This window comes from Lycium ferocissimum, chromosome 8 (assembly GCF_029784015.1).
Source record: "Lycium ferocissimum isolate CSIRO_LF1 chromosome 8, AGI_CSIRO_Lferr_CH_V1, whole genome shotgun sequence".
NCBI lineage: Eukaryota > Viridiplantae > Streptophyta > Magnoliopsida > Solanales > Solanaceae > Lycium > Lycium ferocissimum.
In genome coordinates, this window is record NC_081349.1 from 37,162,898 (window position 1) to 37,185,205 (window position 22,308).

The following is a 22,308-nucleotide window of genomic DNA, read 5'->3' on the forward strand; positions in this document are numbered from 1 at the left end:
TCCTACAAAAAACACCCTTAACCTCCTCAACCTTAATACTCCTGCAATACCCAAAATCGCGACGCCTCCCTGTATGTTCTAGATCTCCCAACACAATGTCTATGTCCCCTTCTTCGTTCAAGAGTTTGTGGAAGTATGACTGTCATCTCCGTCTAATGAGAACCTCCTCTACCAATACTTTGCCATGCTCCTCCTTGATGCACTTCACTTGATCCACATCACGTGCCCTCCTCTCCCTCGCCTTGGCTAGCCTGAACAATTTTTTATCCCCACATTTTTCCTCTAGTTCAGCATAAAGGCATTCAAAAGCTACCCTTTTTGCTGTCGAAACCGCTAACTTTGCCTCTTTTCTCGCCATCTTATAAATTTCCCTATTCGTCCACTTCTTCACCTCATCCTTGCTTTTTATCAACCTCACATACGCCACCTTATTTGCTTCTACCTTCCCTTGAACTTCTCCATTCCACCACCAGTCCCCTCGATGCCCACCACGACTACCTGTCGAGACCCCCAAAGACCTCCCTAGCTACTACCCTAATGCAACTAACCGTCCTATCCCATATACTGGTCGCATCCCCACTACTCTCCCAGGCCCCCATAGCCTTTAATTTCTCTCCCAACTCCAGGGCACTAGTCATGGTCAAACTCCCCCATCTGATCCTAGGCCGGTCATCCACGATCCTCTTCTTCTTCTCCATCTTAATCTCTAAATCCATCACGAAGAGCTTATATCAGGTTGTAAGGTTGTCGCTCGGAATGACCTTATAGTCTTTGCACAGACCTTTATCATCCTTCCTAAGGAGTAAAAAGTCTATCTGAGCCTTAGCCACCGAACTATGGAAGATGACCAAGGCTGCTCCTTCTTTGGGAAACTCAATTGGCTATCACCAACCCAGAAGATCTTGCGAAATCCAAAAGTGAGACTCCTCCTCCATTCCTATCCCTGAAGCTAAAACCTCCATGCACATCATCATACCCCCCCCCCCCCTCGGAAATAGGCCCGATGTGCCCATTGAAATCACCTCCCACGAATAGCTTCTCAGTAGGCGTTATGCCTCCCACTAACTCATCCAAATCCTCCCAAAAGCGCCTCTTATCCTCCTCGCCTAAGCCCCTTTGCGCCGCATACGTACTAATAATATTCAAAGTGAGCCCTTCAACGACCACCTTAATCAACATCATCCTATTAGTGACCCTCCTAACCTCTACCACCTGATCCATTAACTCACTATCTACTAAAATGCCTACCGCATTCCTATACTTCGAGCTACCATAGAACCAAAGCTTATACGCCAAATGTAATACATCATCTGTAATTTAATTTATCATATTTGTTAGTAACCATTTATTGTAAATTGTATTAATCACTACTATTGAATAAAATTAAAAAATGGGAATCCCTGTTTTACTATGAAAATCATCTATAGATTTATATAACTTTCCACATTTAATACCAAGACATCCCTATAAATTGCTACCACTTTTGTTCAAAATTGTAAAATTTGCCAAAAACATTTTTCTGTTATTATTATTTTTATTGTTGTACTATGAAGAAGACTTTTTTGTACAATTTCATTCCAACAAAAGCTGAACAAGAAGCATGCGAAGATAGTTACACCCTATGACTAGTGACTCATCGCTTAGTAGAAATACGCGACATATACTCCGCTCCTATAATAGATCTGGAGAACCGTGGCAGATTAAGACGACACCCACGCATTACGAGGTTATCGGTAGGAAGTTGGTGAGGCCGTTCGCCAAGGTTTTCGAACACGTTTTTCGGTACTGGACATTGGGCACGGCTAAATTTGTTACGTTAGAGCACCAGTAGTGAAGCAGACGTTCACTTCTGGGATGTTACTGATGAGAACGACCCTAGAATTAAATACTAATGTTAACTAATGCAAGATCATTAATATTATACAAATAAAAAAAAAAAACTTAACTAGCTATACTACATTAAAAGACCTTTTATTTTTATTTTTTTTATTTTCCTTCTCTTGAAAAATGAAAAAAAAAAAAAATTGTATCCTACAAGTTAGACTCTGTTTTTGTGATTTCAAGTTTTTCCATAGCCCTAGCACGAGATACGTCAAGTATACTACATCATTAGTGTAATTAATTTATTATAATCGGTTAGTTATTATTTATTATAAATTATATTACGTAATACGATTAACTATAAATACCTGCAGTTACATTTTAAGTGACCTGCTTGTGCATGAGATACGCCAAATATAATACCTCATCTATAATTTAATTTATCATATCAGTTAGTTATCATTTATTGTAAATTGTATTCATCACTACTATTTAATAAAATTAAAAATGGGAATCCCTCTTTTACTAGGAAAATCATCTATAGATTTATATAACTTTCCACATTTAATACCAAGACATCCCTATAAATTGTTACCCACTTTTGTTCAAAATTGTAAAATTCGTCAAAGACATTTTTCTATTATTATTATTATTATTATTATTATTATTATTATTATTATTATTATTATTATTATTATTATTGTTGTTGTTGTTGTTGTTGTACTATGAAGAAGACTTTCTTGTACAATTTCATTCCATCAAACGCTGAAGAAGAAGCATGCAAAGACAATAACACCCCCTGACTAGTGACTTGTCGCTTAGTAGAAATATGGAACATATACTCCGCTCCTATCATAGATCCAGAGAACCGTGGCCGATTAAGACGACAGTCAAGCATTACGAGGTTGTCCGTAGGAAGCTGGTGATGCCGTTCGCCGAGTTTTTTGAACACTTTTTTCTGTACTGGCTGTTGGGCACGGCTAAATTTTTTACGTTCGAGCACAAGGAGTGAAGCTGACGTTGACTTATGGGATGTTACTAAAGAGAAGGACCCTAAGAATTAAATTAAATTAAATACAAATGTAAACTAATGCAAGATCATTATTAAACAAATCAATATAACTTAACTAGCTATACTAAATTAGAAGACAATTTTTGTATTTTGCCTTCTCTTGAAAAATGAAAACAAAAATTGTATCCTGCAAGTTAAACTCTATTTTTGTGATTTCAACTTATTGCACAGCCCTAGCACAAGATACGTCAAATATACTACATCATTAGTGTAATTTAATTTATTGTAATCGATTATGTTACGTAATATCATTAGGTATAAATACCTGCAATTACATTTTAAGTGACCCGCTTGTTCATGAGATACGCCAATTATAGTACATCATCTGTTATTTAATTTATTATATCAGTTAGTTATCATTTATTGTAGATTGTATTATTCACCTAAATTTAATAAAATTAAAAATGGGAATCCCTGTTTTACTAGGAAAATCATCTATAGATTTATATAACTTTCCACATTCAATACCAAGACATCCCTATAAATTGCTACCCCTTTTTGCTCAACATTGTAAAATTCGTCAAAGACATTTTTCTATTATTATTATTATTGTTGTACTATGAAGAAGACTTTCTTGTGCAATTGCAATCCATCAAAAGCTGAACAAGAAGCATGCGAAGACAGTAACAACCCATGGCTAGTGACTCGTCGCTCAATAGAAATACGTGACATATACTTTGTTCCTATCATAGATACAGAGAACCGTGGCATATAAAGATGACAATCACGCATTACGAGGTTATTGTCAGGAAGCTGTTGTTATTGTTCGCCTAGGCTTTCGAACACATTTTTTGGTACTGGACGTTGGCCACGACTAAATTGGTTACGTTAGAGCACAAGCAGTGAAACTAACGTTGACTTATGGGATGTTACTGAAGAGAAGGACCCTAAGAATTAAATTAAATACAAATGTAAACTAATGCAAGATCATTATTAAACAAATCAATATAACTTAACTAGCTATACTAAATTAGAAGACAATTTTTGTATTTTGTCTTCTCTTGAAAAATGAAAACAAAAATTGTATCCTACAAGTTAAACTCTATTTTTGTGATTTCAACTTATTGCACAGCCCTAGCACGAGATTCGTCAAATATACTACATCATTAGTGTAATTTAATTTATTGTAATCGATTAGTTATTATTTATTATCGATTATGTTACGTAATACCGTTAAGTATAAATACCTGCAATTACATTTTAAGTGACCCGCTTGTTCATGAGATACGCCAATTATAGTACATCATCTGTTATTTAATTTATTATATCAGTTAGTTATCATTTATTGTAGATTGAATTATTCACCTCAATTTAATAAAATTAAAAATGGGAATCCCTGTTTTACTAGGAAAATCATCTATAGATTTATATAACTTTCCACATTCAATACCAAGACATCCCTATAAATTGCTACCCTCTTTTGCTCAACATTGTAAAATTCGTCAAAGACATTTTTCTATTATTATTATTGGTGTACTATGAAGAAGACTTTCTTGTATAATTGCAATCCATCAAAAGCTGAACAAGAAGCATGCGAAGATAGTAACACCCCATGGCTAGTGACTCGTCGCTCAATAGAAATACGTGACATATACTTTGTTCCTATCATAGATTCGGAGAACCGTGGCATATCAAGATGATAATCACGCATTATGAGGTTGTCGTCAGGAAGCTGTTGTTGCCGTTCGCAGAGCTTTTCGAACACGTTTTTCAGTACTGGACGTTGGGCACGACTAAATTTGTTACGTTAGAGCACAAGCAGTGAAACTGACAATGACTTATGGGATGTTACTGAAGAGAAGGACCCAAAGAATTAAATTAAATACGAATGTAAACTAATGCCAGATTATCATTATAAAAATCAAAATAACTTAACTGGCTGTTGACACCCAATTTTGTCCCTCCTTTATTCTAATTTATTTCCTCGGGTTTCTAAATTTATTGACGAGCTAAGTATTTTTATTTTCACTACTACTTCTACTACTATTAATGTCATTACTTTCATTTTCACTATCCCACTATCAGCATCAATAGTATTTACTTTATCACAATTTTTTAATGGTTCGTCATCGCTTTATCACTTCAGGATTTGTACTGGTTAAATCAATTATAAATCAATACTTTAGTAAATCCTTTACTCTCTAATTACTAATCGCCTCATATAATATATGTTGTACTAATTATTAAATTAGAAGCCCAAAAGTGATTAAAATAAAGGGGGAAAGGATCCAAATTTTCGGCCACAAATACAGGCCCAATTCGTGACCAGCCCACAATATCTGTAGCCCACGTTTTTAAAACCAACAGGCCAGGCCATCACCCGAATATACCCGACCCGGCCCACTTCTTTCCTCCTTAGTCATTAGGTTTTGTTTATTTTCTTTTCATTCTCGTCTCCTTCATGCCGCCCCTTCCCCTCTCTCCCTACGCTCTCCCTCTCTCCTCCATTTTCGGCTAACATACAAACCCCTTTCACCCTCACAGCTGTGCCTACCCATTTCCACACAAAAATCGTCCAAACGTCTGAACTCTGTCGATTGACAGAGGAAAGATCCCTCTTCTAGCTTCAAACATAGGTCAATCGTCACAAATCACAAATGGTCGAACCATTTCCAGAAATACCGAATCAAAACACATGGTTCAAGCCGCAACGTTCAGATTTTTGAAACAAATTTGACTTTCAAAATCCCGCCCAATTTTGAACGAAAAACCCTAGCCTTCGCCTATAAATACGCTGCTAAAGATTCAGCCAAAGGGGGGAGAGCCATCACCTACCCGAAATACACTATCATTTTCCAAAAAAAAACTTGCTTTCTTTGATTCTGGTGAACTTTAGCCGTTATAAGACTCATTTGGTTCGGGGTCAGAATTGGTTCGCAACGAGAGAGTTAGATTCGAGGCCTCGACGCCCAGTTCATTGCACACAAACAAGGTAACTTCGATACATTCACACTTTCAACCTTCAGTTTCTGTTTTAGTTAGAACTTTAGCTCTTTCTGTTTATTTTATCGTTATGCGGTTTCTTTGTCGTCGTGTTATCTGTCCGATGTTTGGGAGCTGTTAGGATAGGTTTATAACTGCTAGAATGAATTTGGAGACGTATACTGTAGCTGGATTGTTTAGAATGAATTTCCAGGACTTAGAACTTAGTTAAAGTCGAGTATACATAGAATATACAATAGGTTATCGAAATAAGAAGAAGATATACATTCGGTATACATCTGATATGCACGGCGTGGTATATACATCTTAAGTATATTATGTATATGATTGAAGCAGATCAGCATCGAATCATTTCCATAACTGTCTTTCAGCTGTAAGTTTAATTTTCTGTTTGGGTTAACGCTAATACGAAGACAGTGGCAGTGAGCCTCGATTATTTGCTCTTCCATGATTTAGAGTTCACTACTGCATATGCTTGTACCAAACAGGCCCTAAGATAGCATTAAATCATTGATATGTAATTCAATCCCTTTTGTTGTGTTTAAATGCCCATCGAAGTAACAGTTTGGTATAGTGGTCTGTAATATGGTAAACAAAATACCAACAAATGTGCTTGCTTCCACATGTTGAGGATTGTTTTGTATGTAGCATACCACTTGGATAAGCTGATTTGTTTGAAGTTTAATTGAAAGACTGCCTTTCAAATATGCTTTTTCCTTTAGAACATTTTAAATTGCCTCTCTTGGGACTGAAAGGATACCTTGGGATTGAAATCTGAACCTTATACGCCGTATCATTAACATGCTATTAAGAAAATTTACGATATTGTGCAGTGGTTGACCCCTCTTTTAATCAGTGGCTGTTTATCTTATCATGTGACATTCACCTATTCTCCCTCCTCTTTTCTAAGTCCCCGTGCTGATATAGCTTGTAATATTTTCGTTTCCCTGCTATGGTTTTTCGCACTTAGTTTTGCTTATATGTCACATTTTTTGTTAGTGTCGTACTTAGGTTGCTGTTTGTATTTGGTGTTGAATATTTTTTTCCCCTTTTATCCATTTTTTAGATTCTATCCTAGGTAATTTATTTTGTTTGTTGATTTTTTTGGTTATCTTTCCTTAAACTCAAATCATGATTAGATAGGTTCTTTTACGTGGTTGTTTCTTTTGCTTCTGGTATTAATTAGCAATCTGATATTAAGTTTTAAAAATCAGAGTTGTAACGATAGTCTTGTTAAACTTGAACTGTTTGTTTGGTAGTCTCAGGCCTTCTTTATTATACTTTCCTTCACCTCCTGCCTAATCGGAATTCCCCCGCGAAATACACTAGGATCTGTTTGATGTTGTAATAAAATTCGTTGGCAGTTTAACTGGTTAACTCCGCACATCTGTTGATAGTTCAACTAATTAAATCTGCTGTTTGCACAAAGGAATATATTCAGATATACATAGTATATACGCCATTGATCTGTCCCTTCTTCGAATTTATCTGCCTAGCCCTCTGTTCGCTGCTGGAATTTCCCCTCCCTGTCTCTATTTCATTTTTAAATATACATGGTCTATACGCAACCTACCGATCTACCTTGAGTTTACATTTGTGCGTTTAACTTTATCCCTTGATTATATACTAATGCTTTTCCTTTTCATTTTCGTGCATGACCATCCCGCATACGAATCCAAGCGACTCGCACTTGGCGTTGGGCTAAAAGCCCAACGTGACCTCCTCCGTGTCAACCTCTCCCTGTCCGCAGCAAAGAGAAAGGGAAAAACAAAATCTGGGCTAAGCCCAATAAGACAACAGCCGCAACAGTTGATACTGGGCGAAGCCCGACAAAAACGGCAAGACGTCTCCAAAAACGGCTGTGGGCCAAGGCCCAGCGCGGCTGACACAGTCTGATTCCTAAATGGGCTGAGCCCATTTGATCCATTTGCTCTCTATTTTATTTTTTGCTGTGCATTTAATTTGTGCTGTATGACTAACGTTTTGTTTGTTAATTTAGATGAACCTTAGCGACGTTAGTGGGTTTTAATAACGGGTAGTTAATGTAAGGAAAATTAATAATTAATTCTATAGAGTTCATCCTTCTTCCCTTTACATTAAGTTATTTACAATACTCATAATATTTTATTTATTTTTATAACAATGGATTTTCAAAGTAGTATGATTACGTATTTTGAACCAAAGAACCCTACTTGTGATACTATCTTAAAAACTTTCAAGGCGTCACTAACATATAAATACTAATCCAAGTATACTTTATAAATATTACTTTAAGATTTATTCAATTATGCACACTTTTAGTCTAATATAATCAGATGAAGTCAATACAAGAGATTTATGTCCTTTATATCATATTTATAATAAAACCAGATTTTAGTTGGCATTGTCATAGTAATACAATTTTATCTAAATTTTTAAACTTATTACCTACGTGAAAAATATTACATCTCCCAAATTCACCTTCAATAATACTTGAAGTCTTTTTCATACAAATTATTATACTGTGCAAGTCTTATTTTTAATATTACTACATCATTATATTTTACTTTAAAGCTTTAGCAATATTTATAAGTTATTTTTCAAACACTTAGAATATTATATTTATCCTTAGCCTAATTAATTTTAAGTCCGGTCGGATTAACCATTATTAATGGAACTTAGAGGATGCCTAATACCTTCCCTCTAGGTTAGTTGAACCCTTACCTAGATCTTTTGGTTTCGTAGACTTTAAAAATAAAATTAACTTTAGATAATTACTTTAATTAACTTTAGGTACCCTAATTCACCGTAAATAATTAGGTGGCGACTCCTAACTTTAAATTAACCCCGGAATTACCCGGATGTTGTAAACTATTTTGACTTAGGTTGAAATAGGGTATGACACTGGCTATACTAAATTAAAAGACATTTTTTGTATTTTCCTCTTGAAAAATGAAAACAAAATTTGTATCCTACAAGTTGACTCTATTTTTGTGATTTCAAGTTTTTGCACACCGCTTGCATAAGATGCGTCAATATACTACATCATTAGTATAATTTAATTTATTATAATCGATTAGTTATTATTTATTATAGATTATGTTACGTTATACGATTATGTATAAATACTTGCAATTACATTTTAGGTGACCTGCTTGTGCTCGAGATACGCTAAATATAGTACATCATCTATAATTTAATTTATCATATCAGTTAGTTATCATTTACTGTAAAAATGATTAATCAATACTATTTAATAAAATTAAAAATGGGAATCCCTATTTTACTAGGAAAATCATCTATAGATTTATATAATTTTCCACATTTAATTCCAAGACATCCCGATAAATTGCTAGCCACTTTTGCTCAACATTGTAAAATTCGTCAAAGACATTTTTCTATTATTATTATTATTATTATTATTATTATTATTATTCTTGTTGTTGTTGTTGTATTATGAAGAAGACTTTCTTGTACAATTTCATTCCAACAAAAGCTGAACAAGAAGCATGCGAAGACAGTAACACCCCATGAAGAAGCATGCGAAGACAGTAACACCCCATGACTAGTGAATCGTCACTTAGTAGAAATACAAGACATATACTCCTCTCCTAACATATATTCGGAGAACCATGGCAGATTAAGACGACAGTCATGCATTACGAGGTTGTTGGTAGGAAGTTGGTGATGCCGTTCGCCTAGGTTTTCAAACACGTTTTTCGGTACAGGACGTTGGGCACGGCTAAATTTGTTATGTTAGAGCACAAGTAGTGAAGCAGACGTTCACTTATGGGATGTTACTGATAAGAACGACCCTAAAAATTAAATACTAATGTTAACTAATGCAAGATCACTAGCTATACTACATTAAAAGACATTTTTTTTTCCTTCTCTTGAAAAATGAAAACAAAAATTGTATCCCACAAGTTAGACTTTATTTTTGTGAGTTCAAGTGTTTGCACAACCCTAGCACGAGATACGTCAAATATACGACATCATTAGTGTAATTAATTTATTATAATTTATCAGTTATTATAGATTATATTACGTAATACGATTATGTATAAATACCTGCAATTACATTTTGGGTGACCTGTTTGTGCACCACATAGGCAAAATATAATACATCATCTATTAGTTAATTTATTATATCAGTTAGTTATCATTTATTGTAGATCGTATTATTCACCTCAATTTAATAAAATTAAAAATGGGAATCCCTGTTTTACTAGGAATATCATCTATAGGTTAATATAACTTTCCACATTTAGTACCAAGACATCCCTATAAATTGCTACCCACTTTTGTTCAACATTGTAAAATTCTTCAAAGACATTTTTCTATTATTATTATTTTTGTACTATGAAGAAGACTTTCTTGTACAATTTCATTCCATCAAAAGCTGAAGAAGAAGCATGCGAAGACAATAACACCCAATGACTATGACTCGTCGCTTAGTGGAAAAACGGGACATATACTCCACTTCTTTCATAGATCCGGAGAATCGTAGCAGATTAGACGACAGGCACGCATTACGAGGTTGTCGGTAGGAAGCTGGTGATGCCATTCGCCGAGGTTTTCGAACATGTTTTTCGGTATCGGACGTTGGGCAGGGCTAAATTTGTTACGTTTGAGCACAAGTAGTGAAGCAGACATTGACTTATGGGATGTTACTGATGAGAACAACCCTAAGAATTAAATACTAACGTTAACTAATGCAAGATCATTATTATACAAATCAAAATAACTTAACTAGCTATACAACATCAAAAGGCAATTTTTGTATTTTGCCTTCTCTTGAAAAATGAAAACAAAAATTGTATCCTACAAGTTAGACTCTATTTTTGTGATTTCAAGTTCTTGCACAGCCCTAGCACGAGATACGTCAAATATACTACATCATTAGTGTAATTTAATTTATTATAATCGATTAGTTATTATTTATTATACATTATGTTACACAATACCGTTAAGTATAAATACCTGCAATCACATTTTAAGTGACACCTTGTGCACGAGCTACGATAAAATATAGTACATCATTTGTAATTTAATTTATGATAACCCGTTAGTTATCATTTATTGTAGATTGCATTAATCACAATTATTTAATAAAATTAAAAGTGGGAATCCCTTTTTTACTAGGAAAATCATCTATAGATTTATATAACTTTTCACATTTAATACCATGACATCCATACAAATGGCCACCAGTTTTGCTCAACATTGTAAGATTCACCATTGACATATTGTTGTAGTTGTACTATGAAGAAGACTTTTTTTGTACAATTTCATCCCATCAAAAGCTGAACATGAAGCATGTGAAGACAGTAACACCTCATGAATAGTGACTCTTCGCTTAGTAGAAATACGAGACATATAATTCGCTCCTATCATCGATCCGGAGAACCGTGTCAGATCAAGTTGACCGTCACGCATTACGACATTGTCGTCAAGAAGCTGGTGATGCCGTTCGCCGAGGTTTTTGAACACGTTTTTGGGTACTGGACGTTGGGCACGGCTAAATTTGTTACATTAGAGCACAAGCAGTGAAGCAGACGTTTGACTTATGGGTTGTTAATGAAGAGAACGACCCTAAGAATCAAATACGAAGGTACACTAATGCAAGATCATTGTTATACAAATCAAAATAAGTTAACTAGCTATACTACATTAAAAAACATTTTATGTATTTTCCTTCTCTTGACAAATGAAAACAAAATTTTTATCCTACAAGTTGACTCAATTTGTGTGATTTCAAGTTTTTGCACATCCCTTGCACGAGATATGTCAAATATACTAATCATGAGTGTAATTTAATTTATTATAATTGATTACTTATTATTTATTATAGATTATGTTACGTAATACCATTAAGTATAAATACTTGCAATTACATTTTAAGTGACCCGCTTGTGCACGAGATACGCCAATTATAGTACATCATCTATTATTTAATTTATTATATCAGTTAGTTATCATTTATTTTAGATTGTATTAATCATTACTATTTAATAAAATTAAATATGGGAATCCCTGCTTTAATAGCAAAATTATCCATAGATTTATATAACTTTCCACATTTAATACCAAGACATTCCTAGAAAATGCTACTCACTTTTGCTCAACATTGTAAAATTCATCAAAGACATTATTCTATTATTATTATTATTAATAATAATAATTTTATTATTATTAATAATAATAATAATAATAATTTTGTACTGTGAAGAAGACTATTACTATTATTATTATTATTATTATTATTATTATTATTATTATTATTAATTTTGTACTTTGAAGAAGACTTTCTTGTACAATTTCATTCCATCAAAAGCTGAAGAAGAAGCATGCGAAGAGGAAGGTGAAGAAGAAGAATTTGATAGTGATGTTAGGGAGGATAGGAATCTAAGGAAAGATAGGGGTGGCGTAACACCCCATGACTAGTGACTCATCGCTTAGTAGAAATACGGACATATACTCTGCTCCTATCATAGATCCAGAGATGACGGTCAAACATTATGAGGTTGTCGGCAGGAAGTTGGTGATGCCATTCATCGAGGTTTTCGAACACGTTTTTCGGTACAACGCGTTGGGCACAGCTAAATTTCTTACATTAGAGCACAAGCAGTGAAGCAGGCGTTGACTTATGAGATGTTACTGAAGAGAACGACCCTAATAATTAAATACTAATGTAAACTAATGCAAGATCATTATTATACAAATCAAAATAACTTAACTAGCTATACTACATTAAAAGACATTTTTTGTATTTTCCTTCTCTTGAAAAATGAAAACAAAATTTGTATCCTACAAGTTGACTCTATTTTGTGATTTCAAGCTTTTGCACACCCCTAGCACGAGATACGTCAAATATACTACATCATTCGTGTAATTTAATTTATTATAATCGATTAGTAATTATTGATTATAGATTATGTTACGTAATACCATTATGCATAAATGCCTGCAATTACATTTTAAGTGACCTACTTGTGCACGAGATACGCTAAATATAGTACATCATCTGTAATTTAACTTATTATATCAATTAGTTATCATTTATTGTAGATTGTATTAATCACTACTATCTAATAAAATTAAAAATGGGAATCAATGTTTTACTAGGAAAATCTTCTATAGATTTATATAACTTTCCACATTTAATACCAAGACATCCCTATAACTACCCACTTTTGCTCAACATTGTAAAATTCATCAAAGACATTTTTCTATTGAAGAAGACTTTTTTGTACAATTTCATTCCATCAAAAGTTGAAGAAGAAGCATGCGAAGACAGTAACACCCCATGGCTAGTGACTCGTCACTTAGTAGAAATACGGGACATATACTCCACTCCTATCATAGATCCGAAGAATCGTGGCAGACCAAGAGGACAGTCACGTACGAGGATGTCGTCGCAAGCTGGTCGGCATCGTTTTCGAACAAGTTTTTCGGTACTGGACGTTTCGCACGTCTAAATTGTTACATTAGAGCACAAGCAGTGAAGCAGACGTTGACTTATGGGATGTTACTGAAGAGAAAGACCCTAAAAATTAATTACTAATGTAAACTAATGCAAGATCATTATTATACAAATCAAAATAACTTAACTGGCTATACTAAATTAAAAGACATTTTTTGTATTTTCCTCCTCTTGAAAAATGAAAACAAAATTTGTATCCTACAAGTTGACTCTATTTTTGTGATTTCAAGCTTTTGCACACCCCTAGCACGAGATACGTCAAATATACTACATCATTAGTGTAATTTAATTTATTGTAATCGATTAGTTATTATTTATTATCGATTATGTTACGTAATACCATTAAGTATAAATACCTGCAATTACATTTTAAGTTGCCCGCTTGTGCACAAGATACGCCAATTATAGTACATCATCTGTTATTTAATTTATTATATCAGCTAGTTATCATTTATTGTAGATTGTATTAATCACTACTATTTAATAAAATTAAAAATGGGAATCCCTGTTTACTAGGAAAATCATCTATTGATATATATAACTTTCCACATTTAATACCGAGACATCCCTATAACTACCCACTTTTGCTCAACATTGTAAAATTCATCAAAGATATTTTTCTATTATTATCATTGTTGTACCATGAAGAAGGCTTTCTTGTACAATTTCATTCCATCAAAAGCTGAAGAAGAAGCATGTAAAGACAGTAACACCCCATGGCTAGTGACTCAGAACCTAGTAGAAATACGGGACCAACACTCTGCCCCAGTCATAGACCTCCAGAATCCGTGGCAGACCAAGAAGTTTTTCACGTATCACGAGGCATTTATAGGGAAGCTAGTGCTGCCGTTCGAGGACATTTTCGAGCATGTTTTTCGATATTGGACGTTGGACACGGCCAAATAGGGCACAGGAAGCATGTTGACTTATGGGATGTTACTGAAGAGAACAACCCTAAAAATTATCATTGTGAAGGGACTTACATTGAGATGCTGCCTAATGATCAGGACTATGCATTCATGTGTGTAGATTTGTTTAAGGATCGTGAATTGTGGGTTGAAGATGAGATTGGACTATATTGGGATCCTAGGTCTTCGAATTTTAAATTCAAGTTAATTAAAAAGTGTCATGTTTGATGAAATCTTGTGATGATTTTTGTAAGGAAAGATTGTTATATTTGAATTTTTATTAGTGCTATTAAGCAATAATATTAAATTTACTGTTTTTTTCGTCTTCTATTGTTGTGGAATATAATGTTACTCTCCATTCATTGTCTTATGTGTTTTCGTTTAAAGTTTTGAAAAATGTAAAGAACTTCTGAATCTTCTGGTATTAAATATGTTATATGAATTGTTGAAGTTAAAAAGTTACTAAATACAAAAAGCAACATTCAATTGATAGGGGATTTTAGTAGTTCAGTTAGTTGACTATAACTTTTACCTCGTTGGTGAGGGTTTGGTTCCCCACCTTATAATTCTCCCCCCATTTCCCCTACCCCCAATTTTTGAAGAAGAAAAAAACATTCGTTTGAAACATCAGTGAAAATGAAATTTTGCAAGGGAGAAGGGTCGGGTTTGAAGAAATCTTATGATGGTTTTGCGTTAAGTTTCAAATTTAAATAACAGCTTGACAGGCACCATTCGACGTTATTTGGGGACCTGCAAATCTCTCATTTACCTTAATATTGAACAAAACAAGCTCACTGATAGTGTTCCAAGAGAACTTGAACGCGTTACAAGCCTTCGTTATCTGGACCCGAAAGGGAATGAGTTTGAAGGATCTTTTCCAAGAGTCACTGAAAACTTTCAAGATTTGGACATCTCGAGCACTGCTCTTACTGGTAAAATCCCTAAGACAATTGACCATTTAAGTGGACTCCCGTTGCTGAATCTCTCACATAACAATCTCTCTGGACTGATCCCAAAGACTATCGACGAGATGATTTCACTCGAGTCGTTGGATGTCACTTACAATCATTTCATAGGTGAAATTCCAGTGACATTGACATTGTTTGATTTTCTACAGCATATCAACTTGTCTTATATCAATTTGAGTGGAAAAATTCCAAGAAATCCACGTTTTGACAGTTTGTATCAAGATGGAACAATATACATTGGGAACAAATACTTATGTGGTGCTCCTGATGGGATCAATCGGAATAAACATGGACCCTCTATTACTGAAACAATAAAGCAAAGATATTATCAAGAAAATGAGCTTTTTGTTTTAGTTATATTACCTTGGGAAGGTTAACACTAAAGGCAGCCATTATAACAATAGTAGAAAAGCAAACAAGTGCTGCAGAACTGGATAGGTCGGAACCTACACGGACATAATTAAATCCACGACACCATCAATTCATCCTGATTTGATAGTGTGAATTGCAGAATCTTGTGAATCATCGAGTCTTTCGATGCGAGTTGTGCCCAAAGCATTAGGCTGAGGACACATCTGCCTGGACGTCAAGCTAAAAAGAGAAGAAGAAATCCTGATGTGAAATATATCAAAGAGCTGACTGGTACTCAGACAGAGATTTAAGATAGTAACGCGTATATATACCTATTGGAACTGTACCATCAACCGCAACATGACATTCGACTGGTGCACCAACATCCCTTTCAATTTGACATACTCATAGAAACCTTTGTAGCTGTACAACATAGCTTATCATCTCTTATAATCAGAAATACAAAAAAAGTTCATTTTTCCTGTAATTCAAATTTCAAACTGCCTGTATCCCTAGAGTTTACTGTTTATTTAATGTATGACAAAAACAGCAAAACTTAGTGTCCATCAATATGCTTTGAGCTCCTGGACCAAAAAGGGGAAAAAAAGGTCTTACACACAAACGACATAATGACCCCATTTGTAGTTTTTCATATCAATGTCGTGCAAAAATTTGAGGACAATAATTAAGAATGCTGGGAAAAAAGCAACAAATGCTCAAAATCTGTTAGACTTCGTATCTTTTTCCTTTCCTTCATTTTTCTGTCATTCGTAATGTTATGAATGGGCCCGAACCAGTATTAACCAATTGGCAAAAGCACCAACACCATATTAAGTGGTTATGTTTGGGATCCGGGTGATAAATAGTGTTGTGTGGAGCAATTGGGGTGATGCCAATATTGTTGAGGAGAGTCTGTTTCCTCTCATCCCCATTCTTAGCGTTTGTATCTTCACATCCCCTTCTACTCTATGTTACAATTCCCGTATTAGCTTTTGTATTGCCTTAGTTGATCTTAAAGCTTTCCATTGTAATAGTTAGTTTGAGTTTTCAATCAAAGGATTTAGTTGTTGAGCATTTAAGTGTTCACAACACGTAATGAATCGAGAACACCCCCCTCCCGCCCCCCCCCCCCCCCCCCCCCAAAAAAAAAAAAAAACCACGACCACCACCCACCCAAGTATAAGTTGGGGTCGGCTGTATAATTGTCCATGTTGTTCTATTTAAGCTTATCTCGGACAAATACAGGGGCAAACCTAGTGCATTGATTAGCAATGGATTTGTCCGGACCTAATAACTTTGACTTGGACCTTGCATACATGTTAAAAAGATTCACTAAATTAGTATAAAAAATAGATTTTGAACACGGTAAATTGAATGGGTTATGGTAAAATTCCAAACTTGAAACCATAAAGTTTAATCTTTCATTCACCTATGTGTTATATAATTTAACATTAAAAATAAACTTACAACAAAAAAATAACCAACTACCAAAAGTTACATGCAATTGAACTACATTTAAATGCTTCTATTACCAGCAGCAAACCAGGGGCGCAGCTAGAGGGGCAGACAGGATTCATCTGAACTTTCTTTGTCTAAAAATCATACTCTATATGTAAGGTTTAATTTTATTCATTCATATAGTATATGATGAACTCTTTGGAGAAAATATTGCTTCCGCCACTGATAATTAAAATATGATTGTAAAAAATGCACAAAGAGTACTTGTTAGACTATCAAAGAGTACTACTTGTCACTACTCACATTGGCAATTTGGCAATTCGAAGAAGCTTCTCAGACTCATTACTATCGTGCTTCCGTATCGCCATAGGCAAAACAGAGTACTTGTCCTAGTCAATGTGTCTCCAATAAAAATTCACTCTCCCTAGATAGTTAACACGAAAGATCTAAAAACTTTAAGCTGGCACTGGAATATTCCATCCATTTCATTTTATGAATGTGCTTGCGTGAGGGCAATTTGCACGATTCCCTTAGGGGTGTTCTTTTAATTTTTGTCCCTCAAATTGTTGGTCTTTAATTTTTGTCTCTCGCTTAAAATATCTCGAGATTCTGAATTCGAATTCTAGCTCAATCAAAAAAAAATTGCATAGCAGAATTTCATAGCAAAATTAGGTCTATTCGGGCAAAAGTTAGGCCTTACCTTAAGGCCTAACTTTTTGTAGAATTCCAAAAGAGTGAAAAAAAAAAATCTGCCTTGCAAAATTTCTGAAGGCAAACTTTTGCATTTTCGCGAAACCTTGCCTTGCAACATTTTTTTTTTCTGAGTAGAGTTCGAACCTAGAACCTCGGGATATTTTTGATCACTTTTTTAAGCAAAGACAAAAATTAAAGGCCAACAATTTGAGGGGCAAAAACTAAAGACTAGCGCCTTTGAAGGACAATCCGTGAAAAAAAAAATGTTTGTGTAAGCCTGAAATTTAAGTATGTTGACATAATGTCACATTAAAAGAGGTCAAGTAAATTGAGATAGAAGTAGTATATTAGAGAAAAGGCTTAAGACATCGATAACTTCGTAAACTTGTCATTAAATTTCATTTAGACACTCTAATTACGGTTTATATCAATTGAGCACCTGATAGGATTTCTGTTAGACACTTTTGGTTTTAGTTTAGAAAAACTTTTTCCATGTGTTCTCAAGTGTCTATTAGGTAGTTAAGTACTTAACCATATAAAATATGTTATCTCCTTTAATTATGCAAATCAGCTGCGTTTGGAACGGGCCTAGATTTGAGGCTAATGCGTATAACTAAAACAAATGATATATCTTAAATGATTAATTTATATATGTAACGATAAATATGATCCCTTATGTGTCCATTAAGTATGCGTCAAGTAATTTTTGTTCTTTACTTTTTGCCAACAGTAACACTTTTGATTTCCATCAAATATTTAATGAACTCTATCTAATAGATATTATGGAAATTGTGAAATAAAAGGACATCGCGAGAAATCACATTTGGAGATACAATTTTTTATTTTCCCCCAATTTTTGGTCTTTTCTGAGGCCTGTGCAACCTTTTTAGGTGCCTTTTGCTATTTTTGTTGTCTAGTACTCCCTCCGTCCCAAAACAGTTGTCACGTTTCTCAATGATGGTGCGAAAAATATTTATTACTAAGAGATAATTTTAGAGACCCTAAGTTTGATTTCATCACACTAACCTCTACGGTAATCAGTAGTATTACGATTACTTTCTCTTATTTTAATTTCTTTATAATAATTGTTGTAAACTATTTATTATTAATACAAAATAATTACAATTTGACCATTTGTCCTTTCTAGTATGATTAATATTACTCTTTATATAAAAAAGAATATCTATTTGGAAAACATCTTATAGTACACTAGTTTTCTTTATGAAAAAATGAAAGGCAATCCGATAATAAAAGAGAAAGTGTTTGCTTTAACCAATCCAGTCAAAAGTCATGACAATGGAAGTCACACGCAAATACCACTAATCCCACAAGCACAACATATAGTCGTAATGCTAACTTGACAAAACAAAACACTTCCTTGTGTTCTCCACTTTCTTCTTTCGATCCTAAAATAAAGCCAATTCTTATGATCTCATCCATCTACTCATTTACTATTATTACGATAAGTACTGTGAGAGAAAGAGAAAAAACAAACTTTGAACCAGTCCACTAAACACAACTGCCTCCAAATCAAACCCAGAAAATTCATGAACTTATAGAAATATAGTAGCGTCTGCGCAGATTATATATTTTACTTCAGATTACTGTAGAAACTGATAAACTTCAAGTCCTGAATTCGTCATTATGGCTCTGTGTGTGACTGATACGGTGCGGGCTTTAGCATGTAGAGACGGAAAAGCAGCAACAAATCTCAAACTTATTTCTATGTTCGTGATTTTCTTCACTAGTGTTATAGGCATAACGGTTCCGGTTTTTTTAGCCCGTTTATTTCACGGTAAACCGGTTCATGATAAAGCGATCCTAATAATCAAGTGCTTCGCCGCCGGTGTAATCCTTTCCACGTCACTTGTTCACGTTCTTCCTGATGCCTTCGATGCTCTCTCCGATTGTCAGGTTTCTTTCTTCTTTTTTTAAATTTATTTTTGGCGAATTTATGCCACTAGACTAAGTGTCTAGTGTGAAATAACACGACATGTATATCTAGGGAATAGTTTCTTTAAAGCGAATTCTCCCTAGATACATCTATTCAATTTAATTCTTAATTTATGGCCTTATATTAAAAATAAAAATCGTCAATTGTCAGGTTTCTTCGAGACATCCATGGAAGGATTTTCCGTTTTCCGGTCTGGTAACGTTGATCGGGGTATTAACAGCGTTATTAGTTGATTTGACGGCGACTTCTCATGTGGAAAGTCATCAGAATAATCAGGATAACGATTATGCAATAGTTGGGACGAGTGAAGAATTAGGAACTGTTGTGAGTAATAAGAAAATTGAGGAGCAGGTTAGAGAGGCAGAGGAATTGGTGAAATTGAAACAAAGATTGGTATCACAAGTGTTGGAAATTGGGATAATTTTTCATTCAGTTATAATTGGGGTGACTTTGGGTATGTCTCAAAATCAGTGTACTATTAGACCACTTGTGGCTGCACTGTCTTTTCATCAGATATTTGAAGGAATGGGTCTTGGAGGTTGCATTGCCCAGGTAATTAAACTGTTTTTTTCACAAATCAAAGTATAAATGGCTGAATCTAATGGGACGTATGCACATCTTTTAGTGAGTTTTAGTTCTAGATACGCATTGATTTTCTTTACACAATCACGTCTTTAAAAGGTCACCGCATATCATTTCTACAGTAAGTATTGATTGGCAAGTTGAAAAATTGGTAAGAAAATTGTTACAGGAAGTGAAATCATACTAAGGGTTAGTATTTTTGGTCCCTCAATTGCTGGTTAGATTTAATTACGGTTCTTATGATATCTAGCTAAGCACAGTTGAAATGTGTACTTTAATCCCTTTGCTTGTGAATATTCACAATTTACCATAATTATCAACTATTCATTTACTTAATTATCCGTGTGTTATGCTAAGATTGTACTATTACTACATTTTTTATTGTAATATAGTTTAAAAACAGTCCAAAATTTAAGATACTTCCTACATAAAATGACTTAGAACACTTATTTTAATTGATTGAAGGTTAAATGTATTTTATCGGATATCATAAGGATCAAAATCAATTTTATCAATAACTGAGGGATGAAATGCTATAATCCCTTACACTAATAATATAAAAATTATTTATGTTGTCAGCATATATAATTTAAATAATTTAAGTATCCAAAGCTTCACCTATGTCCTACGGGTTGTCGAAAGGGAATTTTAGGTTTGGTCCTATTTTTGTTCAATAGAAACTGCATATGGGGAAAAGTGTTTGGCAGGTTAAATAAGTACAAGGCATGAGAAATCAAAATCAAATTTAACTTAAATGTTAGTAGTAGAATATTGATCAATGTTTAATATCACAGGCAGGATTTAGCTTTGGAACAACAGCCTATATGAGCTTCATGTTCTCAGTGACAACACCAATGGGTATACTATTGGGTATGATTATTTTCTCAATGACAGGGTACGATGATTCAAGCCCAAATGCATTAATCCTTGAAGGTTTATTGGGATCATTATCTTCTGGTATACTCATATACATGGCTCTAGTTGATCTTATTGCTCTTGATTTCTTTCACAACAAATTGATGAGTGGCCAACCATTCTTGAAAAAAGTATCTTTTGTAGCTCTTGTTCTTGGTTCTACATCTATGTCAATCCTTGCTCTTTGGGCTTGAAAAATAGTCAATAAACTTGTGTATCCTTTGTTAATTTGGAATTACTAGAAACTTAGTTTTTGTCATTAATTTTGGCCTTGTGTTTTTCAGACAAACATAGATACCTCGGCGAGGAAAATGAAATAATAGGAAGTGTCAAAATTATCTAAACAAAAAAGTGTCATGATCACATTAAGCAATACTAGAGGTATCAAATGTGCAGGTTGAGCTGAATTTGAGCGGGTCAAAATAGACTGAATTTAATAAAGGGAATCTTAGGTAAATGTACCGTCGGCAAACTTAATTACCGACAGTAGCCCCAATATATAAAATCTATACACTGATATATATTGTATATGTACTGTCTATGTATATTATATGTATAGCATACATGTATTTAAGTATAAGTATAGAAAACCTATATTTACTGGCTATAGTATGATCACCCAAAGGTATTGGGCTGTAATTTTCCCATTAATAAATGGCAGTCAGTGACGTCCCACCCAAAAGTTACTTGAGCTGAAATGGGCTAACAAATGTGTCATAACCCGACCTCCAATTCTTACTAAGTTTTAGTTTTTATATTTATCAAACAAAAAAATTTCTTTTTAAAATATTTTGACAAGATTTCTAATTGGGTCAATTTGGATTATACATTAGTCTGGGTGGGTCAAAATATACTGAACTCACGTGAACCCATAAATTACACAGTAGATTCGCTATGAGAAGAACCATATATGTATGCAACTCAAAAAAGAGCTCATAAATGAATAAAATGAGATTAATGTGATGAAAACCAAAACGAGCGAGGAAGCCAAAAGACTATACAAAAACCAAAATCTTCGAAACTATTTAAATACAAAGAATCTACAACATGAAAGAAAAATACCATTTATAAAAAGAACTTGCTGTCCCAGGATTATAATCCTGTGACTAATTTATCTCATCTCTTGGGACTAATTTATCCCATCTAGGAGATAGGATAAAATAATCCCAAGATTAATG

The 22,308-nt window shown here is 34.1% G+C and overlaps 2 protein-coding genes across 2 annotated transcripts; one reads left to right on the forward strand and one right to left on the reverse strand.

Moving 5' to 3' along the window:
* Nucleotides 1–142: 142 nt before the first annotated feature.
* Nucleotides 143–1,221, reverse strand: LOC132066312 (uncharacterized). The gene is made up of 3 exons (XM_059459643.1): nucleotides 1,023–1,221; nucleotides 566–706; nucleotides 143–498 (listed from the first exon to the last, which is right to left on the reverse strand). Exons 1-3 carry the CDS (start codon nucleotides 1,219–1,221, stop codon nucleotides 143–145), a joined length of 696 nt encoding a protein of 231 aa, XP_059315626.1.
* Nucleotides 1,222–19,025: 17,804 nt separating this feature from the next.
* On the forward strand, nucleotides 19,026–21,400 carry LOC132068302 (zinc transporter 6, chloroplastic). The gene is made up of 3 exons (XM_059461859.1): nucleotides 19,026–19,593; nucleotides 19,784–20,185; nucleotides 21,010–21,400. The coding sequence occupies exons 1-3, from the start codon at nucleotides 19,324–19,326 to the stop codon at nucleotides 21,322–21,324; spliced, it is 987 nt and encodes a 328-aa protein (XP_059317842.1). The 5' UTR covers nucleotides 19,026–19,323; the 3' UTR covers nucleotides 21,325–21,400.
* Nucleotides 21,401–22,308: the final 908 nt, after the last annotated feature.

Coding starts and splice junctions, on each gene's coding strand:
- LOC132068302 (XM_059461859.1), top strand. CDS start 19,324: ATGGCTCTGTGTGTGACTGATACGGTGCGGGCTTTAGCATGTAGAGAC. Junction 19,594..19,783: donor ATGCTCTCTCCGATTGTCAG/GTTTCTTTCTTC, acceptor GTCAATTGTCAG/GTTTCTTCGAGACATCCATG. Junction 20,186..21,009: donor TTGGAGGTTGCATTGCCCAG/GTAATTAAACTG, acceptor TTAATATCACAG/GCAGGATTTAGCTTTGGAAC.
- LOC132066312 (XM_059459643.1), bottom strand. CDS start 1,221: ATGGATCAGGTGGTAGAGGTTAGGAGGGTCACTAATAGGATGATGTTG. Junction 707..1,022: donor TGAGAAGCTATTCGTGGGAG/GTGATTTCAATG, acceptor TGATGGATTTAG/AGATTAAGATGGAGAAGAAG. Junction 499..565: donor GAGTAGTGGGGATGCGACCA/GTATATGGGATA, acceptor GGGTCTCGACAG/GTAGTCGTGGTGGGCATCGA.